The sequence below is a fragment of the Lycium barbarum genome, chromosome 12 (genome assembly GCF_019175385.1).
Source record: "Lycium barbarum isolate Lr01 chromosome 12, ASM1917538v2, whole genome shotgun sequence".
Taxonomy (NCBI): domain Eukaryota; kingdom Viridiplantae; phylum Streptophyta; class Magnoliopsida; order Solanales; family Solanaceae; genus Lycium; species Lycium barbarum.
In genome coordinates this window covers 89054303-89081623 of record NC_083348.1, presented here as the reverse complement: position 1 = coordinate 89081623, position 27321 = coordinate 89054303, and the positions used below count along the sequence as shown (strand labels likewise).

The 27321-nt window shown below is 37.0% G+C and overlaps 4 protein-coding genes across 8 annotated transcripts; 3 read left to right on the top strand and 1 right to left on the bottom strand.

Annotated features, from left to right (window-relative positions):
• LOC132621833 (uncharacterized) lies at positions 1-3898 on the top strand. 3 transcript variants are annotated; one of them, XM_060336283.1, is made up of 3 exons: positions 1-287; positions 1236-1326; positions 1826-3898. In XM_060336283.1, the coding sequence occupies exons 2-3, from the start codon at positions 1312-1314 to the stop codon at positions 3740-3742; spliced, it is 1932 nt and encodes a 643-aa protein (XP_060192266.1). In that variant the 5' UTR covers positions 1-287; positions 1236-1311; the 3' UTR covers positions 3743-3898. The 3 variants fall into 3 exon arrangements, with proteins under 3 accessions (XP_060192266.1, XP_060192268.1, XP_060192267.1); XM_060336285.1 differs by lacking the exon at positions 1236-1326 and having other exon boundaries at positions 1-174; XM_060336284.1 differs by lacking the exon at positions 1236-1326 and having other exon boundaries at positions 2-287.
• Positions 3899-5277: 1379 nt separating this feature from the next.
• On the top strand, positions 5278-6230 carry LOC132621834 (15.4 kDa class V heat shock protein). The gene is made up of 2 exons (XM_060336286.1): positions 5278-5599; positions 5715-6230. Exons 1-2 carry the CDS (start codon positions 5458-5460, stop codon positions 5984-5986), a joined length of 414 nt encoding a protein of 137 aa, XP_060192269.1. The 5' UTR covers positions 5278-5457; the 3' UTR covers positions 5987-6230.
• Positions 6231-7583: 1353 nt separating this feature from the next.
• Positions 7584-19991, bottom strand: LOC132622478 (uncharacterized). Of its 3 annotated transcripts, XM_060337093.1 has the most exons (21): positions 19104-19991; positions 18024-18492; positions 17837-17922; positions 17477-17590; positions 17099-17287; positions 16754-16819; positions 16373-16423; positions 15535-15657; positions 15327-15443; positions 14249-14356; positions 14024-14159; positions 13348-13485; positions 12768-12944; positions 12377-12687; positions 12080-12250; positions 11155-11332; positions 10296-11074; positions 8909-9098; positions 8382-8607; positions 8130-8285; positions 7584-8025 (listed from the first exon to the last, which is right to left on the bottom strand). In XM_060337093.1, the coding sequence occupies exons 1-21, from the start codon at positions 19809-19811 to the stop codon at positions 7899-7901; spliced, it is 4620 nt and encodes a 1539-aa protein (XP_060193076.1). In that variant the 5' UTR covers positions 19812-19991; the 3' UTR covers positions 7584-7898. The 3 variants fall into 3 exon arrangements, with proteins under 3 accessions (XP_060193076.1, XP_060193074.1, XP_060193075.1); XM_060337091.1 differs by having other exon boundaries at positions 12080-12687; positions 19104-19990; XM_060337092.1 differs by having other exon boundaries at positions 12080-12681; positions 19104-19990.
• A 2123-nt stretch (positions 19992-22114) lies between these two features.
• On the top strand, positions 22115-27251 carry LOC132621368 (derlin-2.2). Its single transcript, XM_060335605.1, has 6 exons — positions 22115-22454; positions 22830-22929; positions 23617-23831; positions 23928-24011; positions 26066-26119; positions 26794-27251. Exons 1-6 carry the CDS (start codon positions 22356-22358, stop codon positions 26980-26982), a joined length of 741 nt encoding a protein of 246 aa, XP_060191588.1. The 5' UTR covers positions 22115-22355; the 3' UTR covers positions 26983-27251.
• The last annotated feature ends 70 nt before the right edge of the window (positions 27252-27321 follow it).

Below are 27321 nucleotides of genomic sequence, written 5' to 3'. Positions count from 1 at the left end.
AGCGCAGGCCCAATATTGAGCCCATTCAGCTTAATCGACGATGATCTTCCGATTTCCAATCCTCAGAGACACACTTCTTGTCAGTGTCAGCAGATCTTGACTCAAAGTTGACTGTTGTGTGTGCATTTGAATACTAAATATCACAGCTTTTTTCAATAAAATTCAAGAATCAAGGTGATCTTGCTACGGTTGTTTATATTGGGAAATTCCAACCCAAATGCTTTACTACTACTGATTTCGCACCAGATTAAATTGAAATATTTGTCTCTGCATCTTCGCTTTAGCTGGTACGAGCCTTTGATCATTCTTATATAAACTTAACATTGCTGTTTTCGAGTAATTTCAGGAATACCCAGACTTTTTTTTTCCCTCCACCTTGTTTCTTGGTAGCACATTCTTGATGTGATGCAAGTTAAAGTGATATTTTGCGCGACGAAATATCCATCTTGCGTTATATCAGATTTTTGATTATAGGATAGATCAAGTTACTCTACCTGTTCCAAGCTAACGGTTGCGGAATAATAAAGAACACGGAAGTAAGGACACATTATTTTTAGGTGGAAACCACCTGGCTCGCAAGGGTGAAAAAACCACTACTTGCACATCTGCAGGATTTTTTCCAAAACTCCACTACAACTGTGAGCCTATGCAAATTCAATTACAAATTTTGTAACCTACGAGCTAACTCTAATTCCTATCTCAATAATCTCCCTGGACTATTGAGCCCACTTTGAGTTGCCCTCAAAATGAAGCTGAATTTGACAAATGTTTATACCTATGACAATTGCTTCCATGAAAGCTGGTAAAGGCACAGCTCGATAAACAATCCTGATACACGATTCTAGATTTGAAAACTGTAAAACATAACTCTATGAAACAGGTTCTTTAATCTTGTTCTTTGTATCAGGCCGCACTTCAGGAATCAAAACTCTCAATTATTGTATTGACTGTATTCACTCAGTTTCTGATTCTCTCTATGTGAGTGCGTGAGATTCTTCAAGAGAGGACTTGGATATATATAGCTTTTGGTGTGCAACATGTCAGCTAACCACAAACCTTACACGATGAGGCCCAATATAAGAATTAGGGTTCGAGTTGACTTAGGTTTCTTGCGTGTCATGCAGCGTCAATATCCCTTTAGGAGTCTGAAGCGTATCTGCATAATTATGGCAAGAAATCCAGTAACTTGTCTGCCAAGTCCTTATCTCTTAATTCAAGAGTTCTACTCGCTGCAGGCTGGAACATGTTCATGGACCTGGTTCAAGCACCCGGTTCATTCACTTTATCTCGCATCTGTTACTGAGATGGAACATGTCCATTGACCTGGTTCGTTCGTCGTTCATTCACTTTGTCAATCATCAAAATTTTCACGTGCTAGTGCCAACAAAAAGCAACAATATTTCTTATTCAGTATCTGGGTTTGTTCTTGAGAATGATATAAAAGGGGCAGTCTTGTTCTCACAGCTTACTACTTTTTTCTGCTTGGATTTGGTACTGCATTCGTTTGCATTGCTCTATTTATCCATGGTGTTTGTGGGTTTTATTCAGGAATACAAGAATAAATTGTCCATTTAGCCTTGTTTGTCGGTAATATTTAGTATAGAATTCTTGATATGGTGAAGTAAGAGCAACACTTTTTCTTATTCAATTTCTAGGTTTTTTATTTGAAATGATATGCCAAAAAGGATCAGTCTTTGCTTGAAATTGTTCTTACAGATTACTACTTCATTGTTCTGCTTGAATTTGGTGCTGCATTTCTTGTTATTGTGATACTTATGCATGGTTTGGTGGGTATTTAGAGTTGTGTGACATCTAATTTGTGCAGGTGTCATTCATTAAGATGGATGTGCATTTGAAATATGCTTTTGGTAGATTTCAAGAGCAATTTGGGTCTGGACCTGGACTTGGTCCTGGATCAGGAACCAACCTTATGAAGATAGATGGTGTTGCACAACCTTTCATTAAGTCTATTTACAGAGCTGCTGCAGCTCTCTATCGGACTGATCCTTGGAGGCGGTTGCGCACAGGTCATCTTTTTGGGGTAAGAGTTGGGAAGGATTCGGATTGGTCTGCCAAAAAACAGCTATTCTCTTGCATCCAATTTATTGGTGGGGATGGTGGAGATATAGCTCTCTATATGTTTAGGTCAGAAAATGATGCGAAGAAGATGACTGGTCCTAGGGAGACAATTCGGGTTCCAAATGTTGAGGTTTTACGGGTTACTTATGAACTGGAGTCTGTGATGCTCCCTTCAAATAAGAGATTTGTCATGTCATTGGCATTGGAGGTTTCAGGTGAAGATCGATATCCCGTGATTGACATTGGTCGCTGCACAACCACTGGTGAGCTTCAGTTTAGGAATCCAACACTTGAAGAGCTTAGATTTGTGTATGCAGTTATGAGTGGAGCTTCTCTTCTGCACCCTTTGCTTCAGCAAGATTACAGTGCAGCTCCAAAGTGGTCTAAAGTGATATATTTCGAACCTTTTATTGAAACTGTTGATGTCCAATGGCCTGCAGAGATGGCCAAAGGAAACGATCTTGTAGCAGTAACAATTTCATACCCTCCTGGTCGAGGATATCAGGAAAAGGAAAAGTATAGCTCATCATCAAGTTCTACGCCCACCAAGCATTCTGAAGCGCCAAAGGAGGAGACATTTATTGATGTGAAGTCAATTGCAGCTGTTTTTAGGCAGTGCATGCTGTGTAAGGAAGAGGTCAACAGAGAACAGTCGGTTTGCTGTGGTCATTGCTCTGCGGTGGTATATTGCAGTTCGGTCTGCCAGAAGCAGCATTGGATGGAAGCGCACAAGGACGTTTGTGGGCTTTACAGGGCCATGATGGAAAGAGAAGAAGAGCTGGCAATGAAAACCTTCGTCTTTGCTTGTTCTGCTGAGCAGCCTTGTAAATGGCTCGAATCACTTGGTATTCACCAAAAGGGCATGTGGAGAAGAAAATGTAGTTGTTATTCCCATTGTCCATATGGTCTTCTTCCTGTTCCCGGTGGACTTTGGGATTCATGGGGTGGCCTGGATGAGAACGAGTACCCTCATGATTCACCCTTTCATAATCATTTTAGAGATGGGATATCTAGTTCAATCCTTCTATCTGGTTGGCTAGAGTACTACAACCTCAGGTCATTACCTCTAACAAGTCCCGTGGCAGATATTTTGTCTCATCCTTTGACAGTTTATTACATATTGACAGCACTGAACATCAGCTCAAAGAATCTGTTACTCAAGAACAAAGAGGTGATCCTCCACTACATTGGGCCTGAAGGGGAGTTAGATTGGATGCCCGCCTTTGCTGAGATTGGTCATCTACTCCACGGGATGGGCAATATACAGATAATAATGGTCGGGCCAGAAGTCCCAACTAATTTGTCCGGGACCACTTCTGGAATAGGTAGCAGAGTGAGGGTAAATCTTGTAAGGGGTCTTTACCAGGATGAGGCCAAATATTTGCCGACTCCCCATGTTATCGTTGCTTTGAATTGTGGCCTAGGAAGCTATTCAAGTTGGGGTGGAACTCTTGACTTGATAAAATCCATGAATGTTCCAGCTTATTTCACCAATGAGTCCGAGATTTCATGCTCAAATAGTAAACAGGTTCTTCGCGCTGCAGGTTTACATATTAGCTATCCTGTAACACCAAATCCTTTCCGTTCTCCGGTGAGGATTTTTGGCACTTCCACTAATTTTCCATCATATAGCAGCTGCTTTTTGTTAGGAGTAAATACATGAATTAGGATATCCACTAGAGCCATGTTGATATTGTAATTCATATTTACTGTTGTCAAAGATTCATTTATATGTTGATCATCCGAGGGGCAAGTTGTTGGAGAAACTCCAAAATTGCTTTCAGTCTATATGAAATCTCTTTGTTGCTTTTTTCATCAAGTAATTGATTTTATCACCTCAACTTTTTTTTTTCCTGGTCATAGGTCTGATATATAATATAGGACTACCGCGGTACAATCTGCACAATATCCAGTTGTAAGGATCACAAAGGTTAATCAACTGTGTTAAATAACGTTACTGGCACTGTTCTGCTGTCATTATATTGGGTTATGCTCGGACCCTCCAAAAATGTTGTCATATCCTGTTGGATCCCCTGAAAATGCTTAGCTTTTGAAGAATCCGAGCAATATAGACATTGAGAGATATGTTCAGTATAACGGCAAACCAGAATATTTGGCTAGATTTGGTATTAACACAAGTAAGTTGAACCGAATTAAACTGACAATCTATCCACTTGAACTATGTCTCAGTACTAAACTAACTAGGTGTTCACGTTAGCTATATGAATCATCATGGTCTACTTCACTCAATCTGGATCCATATCATTTTATAAGTGTTTCATATATATATAAGTTATTTATTTTATTAGATATCTTTCATAAATTTCTTTTCTTCTTTCCTCCCTTTGAGCTTGGGCATCTGCTATTAGACCTCGCACTTAGAAGTTTCAAAATAGGGAAATGGGACTGATATTACTCTTTGGAATGAACTGAGTACGTAGATAGTGTACATAAAACATACAAATGATGCCACTATACACGCTTTGGAAGTTTAAAAGTACCAAACACATACATTTTAGTGCTATAATAATCGATTTACAATTAAAATAATTACCTTCAACATTTGAAGTATCAGGCTTCAGCAACTTTTATCATGCACATGCACATCCCCTCTTTATTGATAGAGAGGTCCTTTTTCCTATAAATTTTGTTGATCCTAATAGTCTCGTAAATTTAATTGAGTGTTAACTAAGTTAGATGCTCAAAAAAATATTAATTTAGATAAATATTATAGGAGCACAAGTTTGTTTATGAAGTGCGTATCTATTGGACTGAATATATGTTAGTGATAGTAAGTATGATTCCAAGAGTGACTTCGGTTTGTTAATTATTTCACAATATTATCTTTATGTGAGTGATATGAGTCTCACAGGTATAGATGAATAGAGTCAATGTTGAACTTGTTCCAAGTTCTCAATGTTGAGTTGCTAGATGGAAAAGGGTTGTTTGTACTTTCAAGCTATATCTTACTCCATTGACAATTTTAGTTGTTTTAGTAAAGTAATGATCTGAATTTATTTATTTTTGAAAAAAAGTAAAATAAAGGGAACATTTCCCACTTGTCTAAGTAGTTAATTACTTTGTTTGATTCTTCTAAAATTGGAGTGGATTTGTCACTTCACTATTTGACACCCAAACTAGCAACTCACATGTATCTCTTTGTTCAAGATTGATTATATTTGCTTTTTTCCTTTCAAGAATTGAGGAGCCAATCATTAATTTAACGAAACGTCTAATAAGATCACCAAAGCCACCAACTTGGGTAGGCTTATATAAGGTCAAAATCAACTCTCTTTTCATCCCCTAAAATAAACAACCAACTACCTCTCTTCCAGCCACCAACTTTTCCTCTCAAATCCTCTTCTCTTTTCCAAGAACATGGAGTTCTCAACTTTCCACCCCTCTACCTGGAATTCTTTCTTCACCTCTCCTCTCCTCTTTCCCTATCAGTTCATTCCTGAGAATTATGTTCACTGGAGAGAGACCCCTGAATATCACATATACTCTGCTGATCTTCCAGGTAAATACACACACAAAAAGGTTAAATAGACTCTTTTTTGAACACCCTTTGCTTTGTTCTATATTGGGTCTTTGTTTTCTTGAATTTTGGATGAATGTTTTTCTTTTTCGGATAGGTGTGAAAAAAGAGGAAATAAAGGTGGAAGTTGAGGATTCAAGATACCTGATAATAAGAACTGAAGCTGCGGATGAATCCACAGAGCCAATAAGGAGCTTTATGAGGAAATTCAGGCTACCTGGAATGGTAGATATGAATGGAATTTCTGCTAGTTATAGAGATGGTGTTTTGACAGTCATAGTTCCAAGAACACTTGTGAGAAGGGGATTCTTCATTGAACCAGCTGACTTGCCAGAAAGAATGGTGAATCTTGGTGCTAGAGCTGCTTGATTTTTTTCTTTCTGACAAGATTGGTTGATATTAATTAAAACTTAATCTTGTAAGCATTCATTTTTTTTTTTTTTGGGGGGGAGGGGGGGGGGGGGGGGGGGGCATTGCTCAGGAATAGACAATGATTTCATGATTGTACTCTCTTGGAGAGTCTGTACATAAGTTAGATTAATGGTAATCCTTAAACTGAATTTGCTGTCATTTTTTAAACTTTGAAGCTTGTGAATATATGTTTGTAACAAAAGTTTGGCCTGCAGTCTATTTACCCCGCATCACCTAAGTCCTAAGGTAAGATACAGGGTTTAAATATCTTCTCCTCTTCCATCCCGTCTCCTTTTTTGATGGTCCATACTGTCCAATATACATTTTCTTTTAAATAAAAGAATAAAAACCAAATCTTCTGAATGCTCGCTCTCAAAGGAAAATCTGGGGATGCTAGTTTCAGAATTTAAAGCACCATTGGGAATTGAATTTAGTTAATTAAGAAGCTTATCCATTCTCTGGAGAGCAGTAGCATCCATTTTAATTTGTAATTGCAGAAAGCAGATAAGATGGAAATATGCAAAATATCTTCATTTTTTACAAGGGAGCAGGGAAGGGCATAATGATTTAGATTTGAACTTTCGATACTGGTTTAAATTGTAATATTTCTACCAATTTCATGTTCCATCATGAAAAAAAAAGGGGGCCAAATCATTAGTACTAATTTGTTTTAGTCTAGGCATCGATTAAATCGGATTCGTACCAAACAGGACCTCCTTACACCCTTTTACCAAGAGATTTTCTGTTGCAAGATCCTGAATTTGGTTTGCATCTAAAGGAACACCCAAAACAAATACTAGTTTAATATCTTTTTCTTTTTTTGGATTATTCTCAATTAACCTTTCACTTAAATAAAACAGACGGAACACTGAAAAAGAGGAAAGAATTTAACAGTTTATGTGGTGGATATTGGTAAAAACATATGGCGGGTATTTGCGCCAAATGAATGCATGATATGTATTTGAATATATATAATTATCACTTAATCATGATTAATTAATGAATATATTCACTTCATTATAACACAAATCATGATTAATTAATGAATATATTCACTTCACTATAACACTTAACCACGGTAAATTTCATTAATTTGGCGTAAACCGGGTAAATGTGTTCCATATTTATTTTTGGGCGCTGGAATCTGAATCTCCTTGATGCACTTCGAAAAATATAAAGGTCGGGACGGAAGCCACATGGTGGGCCCTTCAGACCCTTTTACTTTGTCTCTACTTTAACCAACTAGTTTAATGAATTGCAACTTGCCCCTGCCAAATGATTTAAAAATCACAACTTGCATGATTATCAGCAAAAGGCTGCAACTTGCAACAGCTACACACCCGAGACCCGAGTGTGATCAATGCAATCAAAAATATCTTATCCAAATTTAATGCGACTCACAAGGCAACTAATCAATTTAGTGGATTCAGAGTCGATAATTAAAAAAAAAATCCTCTCTACAATATTAATTGAGGTTAATATCTCCAGAGTGATAGTGTGAAAATAATTGACACATTTTTCAGCAAAAAAAAAAGAAAATAATTGACACTATCTCTAAAAGATAACGTATAACTATTCAAAATGAGTGGAACTAGTTACTGGAAAAATAATGTACTACTAATCTGTCTAGACACAACAATCCTAATACTAAAAGCTACTCTCAGACAATCACCTAGAGGCCCTAATGGACTAACTACGAGTCAGATGAATGATTGTGTTAGATAATGGGAAGTTAAGATAAAGTGAAGCTATCTTCACTATTCATAAATTGAACTGCAAGGAGGGTTTCTTCTTGCTAAACTTGATGTACAAACTGCATGTATAACAGTATCAAGTACTAAGGAATCCTATCCAACTAGTAAGAAAATTCTTACACCTTCATAGAGAGTCGTCTAGTTGGATTTCCCATGGGAACTTTAATCAACTCCAATATCCCAACAGCTTCTCTCAATCTTTTGTCCACCAGCGCCAGCTCTTTCACTGCATGAGGTTTAGTCCTGCATAAATTATGTTCAAATTAGACAGTGTCTCTAGCATACTATAGTATAATGTATGGAGAAAGAAGATTAAGCAACTGGGGTTGGTATACTAAAGAGCAGACCTCTTGTCAGCTTTTGCTTTCCTTGAAAGCTCTTCCACATGATTGTGTAGTCTCTTCAAAAGAGCAGGCGACTTGCGCACAGCTTCAACACCTTTTTTCTCTGTGAATATCTTCTTCAAAAGGTCGGAAGCAATGAAATATCCTTCTTCTTTGTTTCTGAACAGGCATTCACAAAGCAGAAACATATAAAGCTTATATTATCTGAAGTACATTGGCAGCTTTATTTTAATGCTCAATAATTCAACAGCAAACCTTAAAAACGCGGACACGATTGTTTCCAGTGATCCACAGCTTTCAATTAGTACATCAATCAAGTGTGGATATCGGGAAAGGTTTCTAAGAGTGGAGAGAGCAGGTTTAAGAACTTCTTGATCAGGTATGCTCCGGCTGAGAGAGCGGATCAGCTTAAACAATGTACCAACAGCACCCGCAGCGACAAGTTCTTCACAACATCTTTGTGAATGTTGTGTTGCCATATCTATTGTAGGAAAAAGGAGGAAATTATTGCTTTGTGATCCCATAAGTGAACTATCTTGACTGAATGCAAACTTATGAGCTTCTAGACATGCACCGTTCTAGACATTTATTGTCAAATTAAAGTCCAGTTTCTATGGAAGAGAACTGCACAGCAAATAAAAGGACAACACCGACAGGCAAGACTGCACAACTCAGTTAAGAGCAACGAAATATGATATATAAAGCCAACATTGATAAGTAAATGGACATTGAAAACAAGAGATAATCAAAGATATCCGTGCCAAATGCACAAAAAAACTTACTCAGAGTTGCACAGATATGAAGAATGTCGCTGACACTTCTCATATTCAGAAGTTCTGACAGTGCTGCAACAAGTCTGTTTATTATGCGCATACCATCATCAACATTTGCAGCAGATTTTTGTACTCTCAGACGCAAATCAAGAAGCTGCCCTCTTAAATCTTTTCTTGCAAGGTATCCTTTCATGTATGCCTGCATAGTGAAAAATAAAGCATAAAAGAGGAAAGTTCAAAAAGAAATGCAGATACTGCTGCTTCAAGTCCACATAAGTTGGAATATAAACAAGAAAATTATCCAACAAGATCTCTAGCAGACCCCTACAGTATAGGCAAACCAGTAGTTCAGTACAAGCTTAATCATGTAACATTACGCTTCATTCAATATGGCTAGAAAACAAAACGACATGGACATATATAGCTGAGACGGTGAAAACAGACATATATAGTTGAGATAGTATAAGTAGTACATATGTTTCCATAAGTAACTTAGTTATTAAATCAAAGAACTGCCTAAGCATATATGAGCAATATATTTTATTTAATGGTACTACATGACCGTCCTCCTCTATATGGTTCAATACTACACCCACCCTATTTCTTCAGACAAGAGTCCTTTTCTTTCTCACCTACGTTCTCTTCTTTCTCATTTTTCTCGCCTTCATACATTCCCCAATTTCTTAATTGCTTTCCTCGCAGCCCTTACATTCACAGAGGAAATACCTATAAGACCATAATAAGAACTTCACCTTTGCTTTCGAATGCAGAGTAGATGGAAAATTGCGAGAAAATTATTGAATTCACCCTGCTTCAGTTCACTACACCAGTTCTATCTGATGATACAAATGCGTTGAAACATACACATAAAGCTGCATTCCAGAGATTTTAATGATTTTTATTTGACTTGCTCTGGACCATTTCTGCTATATTAAATAGAACTACTAACAAACACATTTTCAGGCATTATCGTTCAGCTGTGCTCCATGGACAAAATCGAGTTTCCAGATGATCTAGAAGTGCACAACCTGGCAAAAGTATCTTAGAAAGATGTGATCAACTACAAAGGGAAGACTAGAAACAAATGATTGGATGCAAAGGTCATAGACAATATAGGGTATTTTCAGATAATGAGCGAATTTTTTTTCAATCTGCTGTGCAAGAAGAGATAAATATGGAAGAGAATAAGGAGAAATAGTCCTTGCTAATCTTCAAAACATGGACAAGAAAAGCTGGAAGTAAAATCTAATTCGCCAGCCATAGAGGAAATAAACAACGAGAAGAACCATTCTTGCAAAAAAGAATTCTAAAATAACAGCTAATAACATGTGCACTTCAGAAGTTGCCTCAAGCATGTTAAGAAAGCAAGGTGCTGTTAGAGAGATCAATAACTTACTTGGATCACAACAATTCGATGCTTGTTTCTTGAAACACTTTGCCGGGCTATCCATCCTCGGACATGCGATTGGATGACAACTGCTGATTTTGTTCTCTGTTTATGAAGTAATTTACCTCTCCACCACCTTTGCAACTTTAACACTGCTAGCAGTATCAGATGCTCCTTTCTTGAAGGACTTTGTCGGGCTATCCATCCTCGGACATGTGATTGGATGACAACTGCTGCTTTTGTTCTCTGTTTATGAAGCAATTTACCTCTCCACCACCTTTGCAACTTTAATACTGCTAGTAGTATCAGGTGCTTCTTTCTTGAAGCACTTTTCCGGGCTATCCATCCCTGGACATGCGATTGGATGACAACTGCTACTTTTGTTCTCTTTTCATGAAGCAATTTACCTCTCCACCACCTTTGCAACTTTACTACAGCTAGTAGTATTTGATGCTTCTTTCTTGAAGCACTTTTTCGGGCTATCCATCCTTGGACATGCGATTGGATGACAACTGCTGCTTTTGTTCTCTGTTCATGAAGCAATTTACCTCTCCACCACCTTTGCAACTTTATTACTGCTTGCAGTAATCGTTCCTTATTTCTTGAAACACTTTGCCGGGCAATCCATCCTAGGACATGCGATTGGATGACAACTGCTGCTTTTGTTCTCTGTTCATGAAGCAATTTACCCCTCCACCACCTTTGCAACTTTACTACAGCTTGCAGTAGTATTTTAAGTTCAAGAGTTTGGTAACCCAATTTTGAGACATTACGGTAGCAAGAGGCCCCTGGATACCATGCATTATGTTGATTATAGGCAGGAATAAGAAAAGTAAATAATGAAACTTGTGATGAAAAATGAAGGCACCTAGAAGCCTCTTTCTAGTAATGGCTCCTATTGCAAACCGTTGTATTTCCAAAGTGGCATGCTTTTGACGAAGGAATGTTTTCCGGTATTTCAGGCTTCGAACTACAGTTTGAATCCTTATAGCAGCCTCTTTTTCAATGAGCAGCTTTTTCCTTGTCAACCAGCCACGACAATGGCTCTGGCACAACGACATATCATGATAAAGTTGCATGAGATGCTATAAGCAATCCTTGTTAGAGTAGTTAATGTAGGGGTAACATAAAGGTTTAACAATACAGAGGCCAAAAATGACACAACAATTGGCTGTCTGCAAAGTATGGAAGTAAAAGCGGCAAGAAGTGTGAAAACAAGGTATTGCACTTACAACATTTTTGCCAAATTAAGGAAACATTGTTTAGAAATACAAATGTTTTATGTACTCCATATCTTCTTAGATAAGCTTTTAATCCTTCTGGTTTGTCTATCTACATGTCTCCTCATCCGAACTGGTGCAAACACGCTATTTAAGCTTGAAGAAACACAGCCTATCCGCTAGGCTAATGATTCAACTATATTTAGAAATACAATCTGCTCATGAAAGGAAATGACCTAAGATTCTGCATTTTGACTTGTGCCACAAACATTTTGGAACCCTGCCCCTTATGTGATTGATGATTCCTGGAAGGATCCAGGATACAACTAACAGAAAACACAAAGCTAATGCATGAAAAAGCGAAGCTACACCACCTAAGTCCTTTGACTAGATGTCGAACTCAACCAGGTCTACTTTCAAATTGAGTCACTTAATAAGCCTGGGGCACCAAATAAAAGGTGTAATCAACTACTCAAGTACAATATACGGCAGGTCAACATCGATCCCGTCACAGAAGTAAAGAAAAATGAATCAATCTATGCTTAAGTCTCTAATATTTCAAGAAATATTTACCTGAATCAAAATAATTTGAGATTTATGCCTATAAAAGTCTCTTTTAGCCATCCATTTGCGGATATAAGCCTGGATTGTAATCACTGACAGAGTTTCCTGTTTGTATGAATGAAACTCCCTCAAGCATCTTGCAGATCGGAAAATGCTCTGTATTTTTATTGCTGCTTGCTTCTGATACACAAAATTCTTTCTCATTAACCATCCACGATAGTGACTTTGAATTTTAGTTGCTGCAAGGTGTTGACTGGGTACAGAGCTGCTTAATTTATATTCATTTGAAGCACGTTGGACTGTTACCTCAGCATTTATATGCTGAATATAATCTTCACGTTCTTTAGGAACTTCGGGAGATTGTTGTGTGTTTACAAGAGAAGACCTTGCTATCCACCCACGAATACACTTTTGTATGACAATGGCTGCATCAATGAAAGTTGGAGTGGACAGATCTTGCGGCAATGCGTTTCCAGTCACATGTTTTCGAGAAATGCAGTCTTTTGCGGCACGCTGGATGATTATTACTGATCTTCTCAACTTAAGAAAAGCATGTCTATCAGTCACAAAGGCTGCATGTTTTTCCAAATTTTCTGAACGGCTCCTTATACCTGTTCCTTTTGTAGCAATAATAAATGATTAAAATTTTAACATCTAGTAATGGAACAAAAGGGAAACAAAAGAAGTAAGCATATACCGCATAGTGATTCCAAATATGCCCGAGAACCAAAGAACTGAATTGATGGTTCCTTCTTTAGCCTCAGCCATGCTTGTATTGCAGCTTGCAAGACACAAACCGCATTCTTCATCCTCAAATACTTGCGTCGCTGCACTGACTGTCTGAAATGTGACTGTATTATTTTTGCAGCATTTTCTGAAACAATGAGACAAACATCTTTCAGCTGGCTTGAGGGCCGGCAAAACTATACCTGAAGCATAATTTCAAATTTTTATCCTCAGATGACAAAGCACAGATGAAGATAGATAGGAGTGACATCCACATTGAAGTCGTTATATACAAGAAGAATATCTATCTAAGGGAATATTGACATGTTCAAAAAATGGTTAGAGCAAAATATTTAGAGACTAGTACATAATTGTTAGATGTAGAAGTTACTAAAGTCATTTCAAATCTGCATCACATTCACAGCCCAAGTGCCAACAGCATTTAACCAAACCCAGAATGAATTGAAGGACTAAACATCGCAGAGAAAATCTAAAAATGAATTGAAGGACTAAAAATCGCAGAGAAAATCTAAAATGTCATGGATGATAACCTTTATGAGTATCATTGCTCCTTCTAAAAATGAAAGACTGTTTTGGACTGCTAGAACTTTCCTTAGAAGTGCATTTGTTATTTTGTTGAGCCATCTCTTTCCACCAAGCCATTACAGCCTTAAAATTTCTGGCAGCATCTGTATTATCAACAAGGTCATAAAGACCATGAAATGAATTAGTTCAAAGGGCTGATGATGACATGGATATAGAAAGGTTATAAAGGAGAGAAGCCCTTATGCTGAGAAGGATTACCTTTACCGAAATTATTACCATAAAGGAGTGGGAACCTTTTTCATAAAGTTTGAATTCATTGGAAAAAGAAAATTAAAACTTGAAAGATTAACCAACTTTGATGAAACTAGAAGTAATAAATCTGATGGAAAACAATAAATTCTTCAGTATTGACAACTTTATAGTTCCAAGCAGAGGGTTCTGCTGCATGATGTCAGTCTAAACTATGCACTCTGTAATTTATATAAACATTGTCTGCAATGCTCACTACCATTTGGTTTTATGGAAAGATTTTTGCTGCATGTTGTTAGTCAAACTTTACTTCCGTTAGTTCATATAAACAGCTATAGGGATGAATGTTTCAAATCGATAGTTGGCCAAACATATGAAATAAATAAACAATAAATTTCTAAAACTAAAATCCCTCTAAAGAACCACAGAGACCTGCACCATCCTTCCAATGCGTTTGTTCTTTATCTACAGCTGCTTCAGGATGCATAAACCACTGGTCTGTGCTTAGCCGTCTCCTTTCAGGACTTTGACAATTAAATCCCAATAACTTGTGGAAATTTAATTGATCCTGTTAAAAGACATCAATATTCATGACTTTCCCAAATTAAGACTGACAGACAATAGTAACTTGCATATATAATATACAATGAATAATACCTTGTTTCTTTTGACTAGTAGTTGAAACGAGAGAAATACCAAGAGAATAATGACACTCTGACCATTGCATGCACCGTTTGTTTCCAGTATATCACTGACTTGTAGAACCTGCAGAAATATATATTGAACTTACAATCATACAATTTTCTGCCCACAAGTATAAAATTAGATTATTCCTGTCATCCCCAAATGAATTAGGACATTTAACTTGGCATGGTTTTACTTGATTGGCCCACTAAAATAAAATTACTATGAAAAAACAGTTTGGTCAGATGAATTATTTTGATTGCAAAGTAAGTGGTAAAACTTAACTTTCTTAGTAGGGAACGACCAAATTCAACAGAAAGTTTCAACAGAAAAAACATAAAAACGGAAAAAGGCTCAGATTCTTATGTACAGTGCCATATTCAGTCACTAGGAATACTGCCTAATAAGGAGGCATGCACTTCTGGCACAAAAAGATTAAGAGGGAAACTACCCGACGAACTTCCATTATCAGATATTACAATCATCGGTAGATTACAGCTATTGGTTGTTTTGCATAGGCTTTGCTCCCCAAACAAGCATATTCTGGGAAGTGTGTAGTAGTAGCAAATCGTTATTTGCCTCAAATTCTTAGGAGCAAATGCTTGCAATACATGGAACTCTACAAGAAAATGCCTGCAAACACACTGCCACTTGAGATATCCGGGGAAAATATAACAATAGTTGGAGCCACAGTTACAGTTTAGTCATTATAGAGGCCCTCATAGTATATAATTTGTCTGGCAAAGAAGAATGTATGCCGGTTTATTTAGAAGGTACTTAATTCAGATTAATATGTGAGTGCAGAAGCCATGTCAATAGTTTAAAACACTCATAGGACAAACAAGAAAACTGGCTTGTTCTTACTCTGTTAAAAAAATTGAAGTACTTGTAGCAATATTCTTATTTGCAGGGGAAACTTCAGTCTCAAGAAACAACACTTAAGGCTGCATTGCGTTGGAACACTCGGAATCATTTTGCTCCTAAATCAATTTATTTTACTGAGGTGATAGATCGTTCAGTTCTTACAGACACTAAATATATATATATTCACCTCTGGAAACTTCCCCAATAGCAATGGCAGCTTTTGAGATAGAATAAAATTGTGCACTGCATCTGTGTAATCAACTGCAGATACTATGGAAACTTCTTCTTTTGTTTCACTGAGTGCCTGCAATATCATCACAAAACTATATTGAGCCACAAAATTGTATTAGTGAAATGTTAAACAATGATAAGACTCATGGTTAACATTCAAGCACCTGATAAGAGCAGGAACAGCGGTGGTCCTTGCGGAAATAATAATCAAGCAAGCACCACATAGCTTTTCCATCAACCAATGATGAAAAATTTTCGACCTTGAGATCGTAACTTCCACAAATTGCCTGAAACAGTCAAGTAATCACGTTCATATGCAAAATCCAAACCCTAATGATACAGGCAGCAATAATCTTCTAATAAGTCTACTACTTTGAGAGGATTAGGGTGCTCCGCTAAGGAAGCTAAATACACTGCAGCCAGGGTTATTTGAAAACTAAGCATGAGTGTTACTACCGCCTCTGGAAATACTGGAAATATGGTATCTAGACTAAGGGGTTAACGTGTCAAAAGATTCAAAGAACTGGAGTTTGCCATATTTTGATTAACCAGGCATATTCACCGTGTTAAATCCTGTATGTTTCCTTTGCATCAGTTGAAGAGCTATGTTTTCCAGAAAGGAGACAAAAGGACAATCCAAGAGAGTAGCGCAATCAAAATGCCTGTATAGAATCACACCCCGTATGAGTTGAATTTCTTTCGGTCGTCTACAACCTCTAAGCATCACTTAACCAACAACAAGATACCCAGTGTAATCCCATGGGTGGGGTCTGGGAAGGGTAGAGTGTATGCAAACCTTACCCTTACCTCGTGGTGGTAGATAAAAGCATCACTTAACCATATATGAAATAATCAGTGTTTAGATTACCAAGTAATAATACTGAAAGAATGGTAAAGCATCGTCACAAAATCAAGTGAGAAATATACAAGGATGACCACAGGGTTGATTTAAGGAAAAAAAGTACTACCAATGTCACAGAATTCATTAAATAACAACAATACCTGGATCCAATTCAGGAGCAGGTCCAAGTGAGTGCAGCCGTTTGAGTTTTGCTGGAAGTGGGAAATATGAAAAGCATTACCTAATTTGACTCAGTTATAATGGAGGAAATTTAAATGTGTGAATATAAAACACAAGCTTTTTTAGAGACAATGACCATTAACACATAGACTAACAAAAAACAGTATTGCAAACTAGAGGTTGAAACCTGTTTATATATTTTCTATTTTACTCAATTTACACCACTACTACTGACATTTTAGACTTATTAAGTTCTTAAAAGACATTAGGGTTTCAACCACCACCTACCACCACCTTGCTATGTGAATGTTTTTTCTAGAAAGTGGAATGAAATTAGTATCTATAGTCCAAACTGAGCATACCTCAATAACTCCTCGGATTTTAAAAATCTCCTTGGACAAAAGCTCTTTGTTCATTAGAAGTGGCAACTGCAGAATGGACAGAATATATTGTGAGAATACAAAAGAAGTAAAAGACTTCAAAATTCAACTTCCATTGATTTAGTTTCACAATTCCTGTAGCTAACAACAAATTTTATAATCGTTAAGGAACTGGTACAACTGAGTAAACTGAGAAAGGATTTATTGCATAAGTAACTTTGTTATATAAAAGTACCAGGTAGTAGATCATAACTCGTTAGAAATAAGGTTAGGTTTTTAGCGTGCAATGACATAGGTGGAAAAATTACTAGGAATACTAAATTTCACCTGCAAGTGCACAAACATGTTCCAGAGCAATGAAATGGTGAGCTCCTTGTCTCCGTCAACTATGTCTTCTGCCATAATAATTGTTCCATCTTGATCACACAATGGCACGCCTGCCTCCTTGAGAAATTGTAGAACAGTGCCACAGTTCGCCAGACTCTTCTTGCGAGTATCTGAGGGCACTACCATTTTCTGACATAGAACAGAGCCACAAGACTTATGTTACCAATCTAGAGAAATAGCTATTAACTTCGGCAGATTTTTATTTATTGCCAAATGTAATTTATATAGCTATTCACTTCGTGACATTTTTTTACTAAAAGGAACCAAACTAGAATATAAGAAAGGAGAGGAGAGAAAGACAATCACTCATAAGCTAACCGAGAGGATAGAAGGATCATGTCGCAAGAGCTGAATGACTCTGCAAAGTCGAATGCCATCTTCAAGGTCTTCAAATAAATCAGCCACACCAAATTGATACTCGAGCAAAGGATTCTGCACCAGGCAATATCAATTATCACAACAATCAGAGACCTATAATGAAACACATATGAATGATATCAAACTTGCAACAATAGTAAATAAAAGACAAGAGACAACTGTAACCAAGAGACAACCTGCTAGACAAAGAATCAATTTGGTCCAAATTAGACAAGAGACGAACCAGCAACCGGAAAATCTCAACCATGTAGTAAAAAGCATATACACTAGCAAACTCAGTTCATTAATTAACATGCTTACCTGTTGATATGTCACTTTATAGCCTACGATGACGAGATGCGTAAGTAGATTACCTTCACCATGCATCACATCCGATGACAAGAACTCTAACATGTATTTAAGATAAGAAATGTTAATCCATGAGTTAAAATAAAAAAGAATAAACAAGATACACAAGAAGAATTATGAAGAGTAAACAGGTAATTACTGTTGATCAGTTGATGGCTAGATTTAACATCTGATTGCAAAGAGAAAAGTAGAGGTGATCCTCCATCTAGTCCATCAATACCATATTTAAGTGGCAGACTACTCTGAGTCTTGACTCTATCTAGTATGAGAACAAGCAGCAAAAATCTCTTCAGGACAATGTTGCCTAACTTTTCATAGTAACCAGGTCTATATAGACCCTCCACTAACTTGTTATAAGCATAGGTCTTTGCTAGACCAACATGTGAGAAAAACTGTTTCTCAAGCACCATCTTCAAGAAAGCAATTTCTTGTTCAGAATTGACATCTCCATTCGGTAACAAGGTGTCACCCCCTAAGAGTATGTACAATCCAATCCGAAGCCAAGTGGGGTTATAACACATAAGGATTCTCAAGGCTTTCTCCTTCATTCCAACATCAGTTACCATCGGACAATGAGCTCTCATTTTCAGCCGTCCTTCATCAATGGTCTGAAAAAGATAACCAAAACAGGAGAAAATTTAACTAACCACCATAATTCGAACCATAGTAACATAACCATAAATTTTACCCTGTGATAGTAACATATTGGTTAAATCATTCAATTACCTAAAGCTTGCATTTTTACAATTTTCAGTTTGGACTAATTGCACTTGTGGCTCAAAGGAATTCACATACACGTTACGCTTCACATAACTTTAGTTGGTGCCTAGAATCTTGATTCCAATATCTAACATACCATCAGCTCCTTGAGTAAATATAGCAGTAGAGTACTTAAAAAGAATCAATCAATCAACTGTGCCTCCTTTCCCATACTAGGTGGGGTGGCAATATGAATTGTATACTGCAGTTCTTTTCAAGCGTATTTCATCCAATACTAATAATTTGCCTTTAAGGTGAATTAGGGTTATCATAGTTAGACTATCCTTTAGCTTCAATCCCCCACAACCCTCGTCATTCGTTCAACCTTGAGACCAACCATACTTTGTAAAATAGATTAAGCTCATTAATCAATCATTCAACAGAAAATGGTTTTATAAAGTGATTTATCCAAAATTAGCATCTCCATATGTCTAGTAAGCAAAAAAAAAAGACAAGATACCTTTGTTACTTGAGTCATAGTAACAAAAACCTCTTTACAGCTCCCCAAGCTCAGGTAAGCACTCATCCTCTCCTTCAAATCATCAAAGCTGCAAATCTCCATTAACGAACCCTTAAGTCCCGAAAACATAGAACCTGAAAAAGCTATCGTTTCTTCATCTTCAGAATTCGACGAAAATTGCCTCTGCCTTTTCGGCCCTCGCCACATCACCTCAACTCCAACACTGTGCCCTTCCCCACTCTCCCTCTTCCCATTTCTCTTAACGCACGAAGACCTATTGGACACTTCACAGCCACAATAGCTAGGATTTTCGAACAGGAAATTAAGCCACACAGTTAGCGACTTTGCAAGCGATTTCAGTGATCTCTCTTTATCATTCAACGCTTTCCGTGCTGATTTGGATTGTTCGAGCTCGAACGCCTTTAATCTTCGAGCAGCACTCGACTTCACTGCAGATGGCTTTATTATGCTTCCTCCACGGCGGCGACTGACGGAGGAGACAGGTGTGGTTTTCGAGGCGGTGAAGAATTCGGGCTGGCGATACGGAGAAGGAGAAGAAGAAATGAAATTTGCTTTTCGTGAATGATTTTTTGGAGTTTTGAAATTGGAATTGGAGATGTCTTTGAGAAGAGAAGATGATGAAGAAAATGGAAGGTTCTGGAAGGAGGATGATGAGCATGAAGGCTGTGATTGTTTTTTCGGTTCCATTTTGCCGATTTCTCTGTGAAGATTTGTCTGAAACTGAAAAATGAACGGTGAATTTGTTTCATGTTACCATTTCAATTTGAATGTGGAGAGAGGCGGGGTTTTTATGAGTAGTAAATTTTTTGAATTGTCCTCGGATTCTCGGGCCTCCGGCCCACTCCAAAAGGTAAAGGAATCCATAAAAGGTAAAAGGCCCCCGAAACGATGAGCTTATTTGACTAGTGGATAAGGAGCTATAATCTGGTAATAAATGATTACTATATTATTTTATTTTATTTTATATTTGGTGTAATTTTATTTTTTTATTTTAGAAGTATCAATTCTGGGTATTATTTATTTAAACCATGAGTTTAGTAGTATTGTTTTTGTACCACTACACATATGGGATAACAATTTCTTCTAAAGGTTTTCTTTGAAAAAAAAAATACAAGGTTAAAATTGAAAAAGACAGTTTCCTAGTTTATCTAGTTTAAATCAAATACAACAACAACAACAACAACAACCCAGTGAAATCCCACAACGTGGGGTCTGGGGAGGGTAGAGTGTACGCAGACCTTACTCCTACCAAGGTAGGATGGCTGTTTCCGAGAGACCCTCGACCCTCGACTAGTTTAAATCAAATATATATTTTATATTATACCACGTATATTTTATTTTTAATTCAATAAATCAAATACCTAGAACAATAACAATAACATATTCATTGTAATCCAACAAGTAGATCTGGAGAGGGTGGTGTCAGGTGTGTATGCAGACCACATTCATATCTTGTGAAGGTATAAAGATTGTTTCCGAAATACCCTCGGCTCAAATAAAGCATATCAAAGCAGTTTTAAAAAAGAATAAACTAAATATCTATCATGAAAATATATCCACCGAATAATAATATTGTTATTTAATTTCATATTATAATCTCAACATTTAGTTCTAAAATAATTTGTTTCCAACCAAACGACCTCAAAAGAGGAGGAGGATCGTAATGATTTTTCATCTCAAGGTTTGAAGAAATGTACTTCATCGGAAAAATAAATGATATAGATTGTTTGTTTCAAACAAAACGTACATGAAATTTTAATGTTCTCCACCTCATCAAAATCTAGTGCTACGTGGGATCGAACGTGTATGGAATAAAATTCAGGCTAGATAAGTGGGCTAATCTAGAACTTACACGTGGAAGTCTCAATTCGGACCGACCACAATCTGGTAATTATGTTGAATGTCCATTCCGGTGTACCGAAAATAGATATCGTCTGCTGTAATGCCAAACATTCCGGGGCCAAAGCAACTAGTGGCATCGTTTCTATGGGTCTCCCTTCCCAGTCAGAGCTCACTTTCCATCTAGAATGCATTTTCAACAACTACTTGTCCAAACGTCAATCGACCTCGAGACCAACACCCAACCTGCAACACTGTTCGATGGGATTTTACACTGTTGAACAATCACTTCTCGCTGCGCACTTGTATTTTTACACGAAGGAGAAACCTTAGCTTTGTATCAATAAATAAGCCCTCCTAGAGCAAGACGAGAGGCCGGTTACTTCACTCTCTCTTGCTCACTTCTAACCCTAAACATCATTGATGAAATACACAAATTAAATACCGCAAGCTTTCTACTTCATTTCTTTATTTCGTGCCATTTATATACATTTCTCGGTTTAATTACAAGAAAAGGGTTTTGATCGAATATGATTCACGTGTCTTTAACCCCTTTCAAGCAAATATAATTGTTATCCTAAAAATGATTTTTAGCAGTAAAAAGAACGTTCATTTTAAACATCTTAACAGTGTTGTATATTTTAGCCTACTGTATAATATTAGGAATATTTTTGTACCAAGAGACTAAAACTAATTTTTCCCCAAAATATAACATTTATTTTTGTGAATCTCCATAATTCCTGATTACTTATCTTATTCCCAAGTCCCTCTAGTTCCCTTCTCCCTGTCCATGTAATGATGAAAAAAAAAAATTCAACTTGATTTTTCCTTTTTTTCAAAGATAAGTAGAGGAGAGATTCCACAATACTGACAATAATAACAATAGTAGATTTAAAGTTAAAAATCATAAGAATACTAGTAATTGTAGTTAATTAAAGTTAAAAATCATAGAGTTTCCTGTTTTAAAGGAAAACTTAAACCATAAAATCCAACAGCAAGTGCCATGACAAACGCGCCTCTGACATCAATACTGTGCTCATAACCAATTTCATTGGCCTTTACTCGTCACTGAATCATTTCATTGGTCCGTGACAACACGCGCTCATATCCTAGTTTATAAATAGCACACTTGAGCGAAATAAGATTAGAACAAACTACAATCCTATAAAAGTTACAAATACCATTTCATTCGTGCTTTCTTTGTTTGCCATTCATCTTTGATTTCCTTTAGCTAAATATTTAAAAATACGATCGCATACATATATACATATTATATGCATATGCGTGTATATATATTTGAAATCTTGAATTGATCAATTTTCAGATAACTTAGAGGTGTTCTCAGTTGGGTTGTTAGGGTATTTCTGGAAAGTTTCTATTTTGTGTAAAAGAATGGCACAAGCTGTGGAAGAATGGTATAAACAGATGCCAATTATTACGCGTTCGTATCTTACTGCTGCAATTGTAACAACTATTGGTTGTTCTCTTGAGGTATGATCCAATATTAGATTTTCAAGATTGAATTTTTATTTGTTTTATTATCAATTTGAGGAAATTTCTTTATTTGGGTAGGAATTAATTTGTTTGTTGAGATATTAATGATAAAAATTGTGGGTTGTTTGTACTTTTTGATTCTCTTTTTTTCTTTTTGTGGGGTTGTAATTTAGGATGTTGAAAATTGAAATGGACCTTAATTAATGGATAAAGATGACTTGTAATTAATTTGGTATTGTGGCATAGTGTATTGATTGTTGTACTTTGGGATGTTGAAATGGATATAGAGGATTGATTCATAAAGGTGGTCATAACTAGTTTAGGATTGAGAGTTAGTTGGTTGATTGATTGTATTTTGGGTGTATGTTGCAGATTATATCTCCATATAACTTGTACCTGAACCCCAAGTTGGTGGTGAAGCATTACCAGGTCTGGCGCCTGATTACAAATTTTCTCTACTTCCGGAAGATGGGTAATTTCTCCTCTCCCAGCAACTAGCTTTGTATTTCTTAAAAGATTGTTTCCTCATTTTAGCTCATTGAGAGTGATTGTCTTAATGTGGCAGTTGAACAGCGATGCATCTTTTATGCCTTTAATGGCTAGGCTCTTTTGTTCAACAACTATCCTGTCTAAATACAGGGCTTCAGCTTTTACTTTGTAGTCTGACTGATTGTTTTGTAGCACTTCTGTTTGATAATCTCTTCTTCTCATTGTGGTTAATTTTCTAGTATCTCTTGCCAATGGTCATTGGAATTGCAATATGTTGGTAGAAGTCAGTTTCCTGATATGCACTTCTTTCTGATCTTGGAAAAAGATATTGCATCGCAGTGGAGGTTAGGAAGTTTGGTAGATGAGAGAAGTCGAAGACACAAGTCACAGAAATGAATTTTGTAGTTATTAACAGCATGCTAGATTAAATCCAAAATGGAAACTAGGCTTATCCTTGCCTCCTATCTCTAGTGCAGTTTGTGAATTTCAATTTCCTGCTAATCGGCCATACAAGTTTCTCTTTCAATTATGTATTTTTATTTGTGAGTGCATCTGAGGTTATGAGATGAAGGCAGAGTCACTTATGTTGAGGAATACAGCAACATGAGAAGATACTTTCTTGCTCTTTTTTCTACACTATTCTGATATCCTTTTCTTAATGTTTTTTCAGACTTGGACTTTCTGTTTCACATGTTTTTCCTAGCTCGGTACTGCAAGCTTCTAGAAGAGAACTCCTTCAGGGGAAGGACTGCAGATTTCTTCTATATGCTCTTGTTTGGTGCCACTGTTTTAACAGGAATTGTTCTTGTCGGGGGGATGATACCTTATGTCTCAGAGTCATTTGCAAAGATCATCTTCCTAAGCAATTCACTGACGTTTATGATGGTTAGCCCCTCCGCCGTAGAACTCCATTTTTGACTCAGCTTTTGTGGTCTGTCTTGGCCAATCCTTTTTCATCTTTCTGCTTCCTTCTATTTGTAGGTTTATGTATGGAGCAAGCAAAATCCGTTTATCCACATGAGTTTTTTGGGTCTCTTTACTTTCACAGCAGCTTACCTCCCATGGGTTAGTGTCTATTACTTAATCGATCATATTTTGCTTCACAAATCTTTAGCTTTTAACTGCAAGAGCTGCTTCACCTGTGGTTTGCCCCCCTGCATTTTTGTGTTTCTTCTGCTAGGTATGACATTTGCAATTTTCCATTTTTTTTTTAATGCAATCCTGAAGTAGGCTGCACTTACTCCTGATGTTTCCTCACTAGAGCTAATCTGCTAGCCACTCGAAAAGTATATGCTGCAACCAGACACATCACAGAAATCACTTGGTTGTTTTTTTCATCCGACAATTTACAGAAAGAGCTGCTCTTCAAAGCTCATGCCTAGTATATCTGGTTTTCCTTATTTATATGTGCTAGGAAGGATTTAGTTCAGTGCATTTTACAGATGTAAATGCACATAGAAACAAGGAAACCCACTTATGATCTTTTTGGTACACAGGACTTGTGTTGCATGGTCCACTTATGCTGGCATGTGATGATTTGATGTGAATTGCTAGGAGATAATCATTAGACCTCTAGTCAAAATCTGCCACGTATCTTTTCGGCCTTATCGTGGGGTCCATGACCGCAGTTGGTTTGGACTTTACTATGTCTTTCACAATATGACAGTGGGCTTAAAAATATGGCATATAACTTGGTAAAACAAAGTTTGATAGCGTGTGACAACTAACTAGGAAAAATGCTAAAGTTATAAAGAGTAATGTGTTTAACTCTTCAAAGAAAATAGGCAGGGCAAAGGTTTATGTAATATGTGAGTTGTAAATTGACAGTTTAAACGCCACCGAGTGAAAGGTGGTCATGTTCATGTCTATCCATCATTTTTGAACAATCCTTATAAGTTATGGCTTTTTACTCATCGATTTACCTAATCTATACTTTTGATTATGTTTTAAATATTTGGAATAAAACTTTAAAGGTAATAGTATCAAGTTAAGGAATCAGCCATCATAAACTCTGTTTAAAGAAGACTAAATAGCTTACGAATATCTTGTACTCCCTCCGTCCCAAGAAGACTGTCTTATTTTCCTTATTAGTTTGTCCCAAAAAGATTGACACATTTCTATATTTAGAAACAATTTAACTTTATGAGATGATTTACAGCCACACAAATATCTAAGTCTTGTTTCGGACCACACATTTCACAAGTCTTCCTTTATTTCTTAAACTCCGTGCCAAGTCAAACTATTTGGGACGGAGAGAGTAGTTGCTAAATCTAAGTTGTCAAACCTGAAGGGCTACAGCAGATCCATTAATCAAATATTTTTCCCATTCATTCCTATTAAAATGACTAAATGAGCCTGGGGATTTTGGGTGTGAAGAGCATCAACTGGGTCTCAGGAAAGCTTTTTCTGTGTGGTAGGCCCCTTGTTCATTTTGTATTGGGTAGTGTATGCAATGTTAAGTGGTGTTTTGCATTCAAGATGGTAAACCTGCCGTATGTTGATTTTGAAAATCAATGTTGACACTTGACAGGCTCTCCTTATTGGCCGTCATTATTATGTGAAGGGGCTATTTGCTGAGCTATGTTTTTACTGAGTCTTTCATATTTCAGTTTTTAGGATCTAATTGGCTCGAAACCCTTTCTGGAACATAGTATGGAGGTCTTCACCAACATAGTCTTGCGCAAGAAAGACACAGAAATTCAAAAACTTATTTGCCCCCTACATATAGCTCAGCCAATAGTGTTTCAAAGCACCTGGATATTTGGTAAACAATGATGCTCTTTCTTGGGAGACCTACTAAAACAATATTGACATATAAATAGAAGCACTTAATTCTTGAATTAGAATAGAATAAGGAATCCAAGACACTAATATTCACGCGAGGGTCACAATCTTTTTCATATCTTGTTTCTGGCAACAGCCTCCCTATCTTCCGAGATAGGGGTATGGTCTGCGTACACTTTACCCTCCCCAGACCCCACATTGTGGGATTTCACTGGGTATGTTGTTGTTGTTGTTGTTTCTTGAAGTGGCAATCTGCTCGTAGTTTCGCTTTAATGAAGTTTGTTGGTTGTGTTTGTGGCGGATAACCTCATCACACTTTTTTCTCCTTGTCACAGGTTCTTTTGGGCTTCTCTGTGCTTGTTGGGGCCAGTGCTTGGGTGGATCTACTGGTATACTTCTGGTAACTCATGTATTAGGTTTTACTTGTTTCATGCTACAGTATGAAACTATATGAGGTTTAAAGTTAATCAGGTTTTGCTCCTGCTGGACATCTTGCCTGAACCTTAGATAAAAATCCTGGTAGCCAGGATTTTGGCTTTTTAGCGAGAAAGCTTACACTTCTTTTCTGCTTTCCCCAACTATAAGGATGTGTCAATTGCTTCACCTACCAGCCATGTTTATGTTTTCTACCAAGGATTTAGCCAATGATGATAAATCCCCAAAACTGGATGCTGATCTGTAGTATATTCTATCCAAAGCGAAGGAACTATTTGAAGTTTTGAACTAGGGAATGCAGAGTCTAGCATTTTAAGGCATATTACTGTTTAGCTTACCAACTTCTTCTCGCACAAGATATGGGACGGATAGTCGGATACTGAAACTCATGGATTCTTGTACATCTGTCTTTCACTAGTTTCCTTTTGTTGTCGCAAGGTAGTATTATGCTAAAGAAGGCTTTTCTGTTTAGACCTTTCTACCTGCACTCGTGTCTCTTGTTTTTTATGTCAGCACTCAGTTACCTTGCTTTTTAGATTTCCTTTGGAGGGGCTTGAGCATTCCTATTTCCTTACTTCATATGACATGCAATTTTTGTGCTATACTGAAGTGTGCTTTCTTGTTCCAGGGAATGATTGCAGGCCATGCTTATTATTTCCTAGAAGATGTCTATCCACGAATGACTGGTCGTAGACCCCTGAAAACACCAGCAATTATCAAAGCATTGTTTGCTGATGAGCCAGTAGTGGTGGCTCGGCCTGCTAATGTTCGCTTTGCTGCTCCTCCTGTTGATGAAGTTCCACAAAACCTGAGATAATTTTATAAGTAAACCAGTGGCACTGGCTACAGTTTCTGTAAATTGACCTAGATATTTTGTTGGAGGGAATCAAGGTTATAGTTGGTCTTGTCGATGATGATTGTGCTAGTTACTATCCCGTCTTCATTCCTTGTCAAATTGTTGGTGTGTTGTTTACACTTTGCAATTTGGGTTTGAAGATGCTTTTTGTAATTTAGACCTGGATTGGAGTATTGCTGGCTGCTAGAGAAAATTTGCCTATCTAACAGAAATTCATTCGTTAGTGTATACATGAACGGAGTGTTATTTTCCTCTCTTAAGTCGTGGAAATCGATTTGACAAAGAAAACGTATGTAGATT

What these genes read in the sequence shown, in the direction of transcription:
- LOC132621834 (XM_060336286.1), top strand. Translation starts at nt 5,458, where the DNA reads ATGGAGTTCTCAACTTTCCACCCCTCTACCTGGAATTCTTTCTTCACC. An exon ending in ATACTCTGCTGATCTTCCAG is followed by an intron (nt 5,600 to 5,714) that starts GTAAATACACAC and finishes TTTTTCGGATAG; the next exon opens with GTGTGAAAAAAGAGGAAATA.
- LOC132622478 (XM_060337091.1), bottom strand. Translation starts at nt 19,811, where the DNA reads ATGGAACCGAAAAAACAATCACAGCCTTCATGCTCATCATCCTCCTTC. An exon ending in TAGCCATCAACTGATCAACA is followed by an intron (nt 17,923 to 18,023) that starts GTAATTACCTGT and finishes AATACATGTTAG; the next exon opens with AGTTCTTGTCATCGGATGTG. An exon ending in ATAAAGTGACATATCAACAG is followed by an intron (nt 17,591 to 17,836) that starts GTAAGCATGTTA and finishes TGCCTGGTGCAG; the next exon opens with AATCCTTTGCTCGAGTATCA.
- LOC132621368 (XM_060335605.1), top strand. Translation starts at nt 22,356, where the DNA reads ATGGCACAAGCTGTGGAAGAATGGTATAAACAGATGCCAATTATTACG. An exon ending in TCTCTACTTCCGGAAGATGG is followed by an intron (nt 22,930 to 23,616) that starts GTAATTTCTCCT and finishes ATGTTTTTTCAG; the next exon opens with ACTTGGACTTTCTGTTTCAC. An exon ending in CAGCAGCTTACCTCCCATGG is followed by an intron (nt 24,012 to 26,065) that starts GTTAGTGTCTAT and finishes TCCTTGTCACAG; the next exon opens with GTTCTTTTGGGCTTCTCTGT.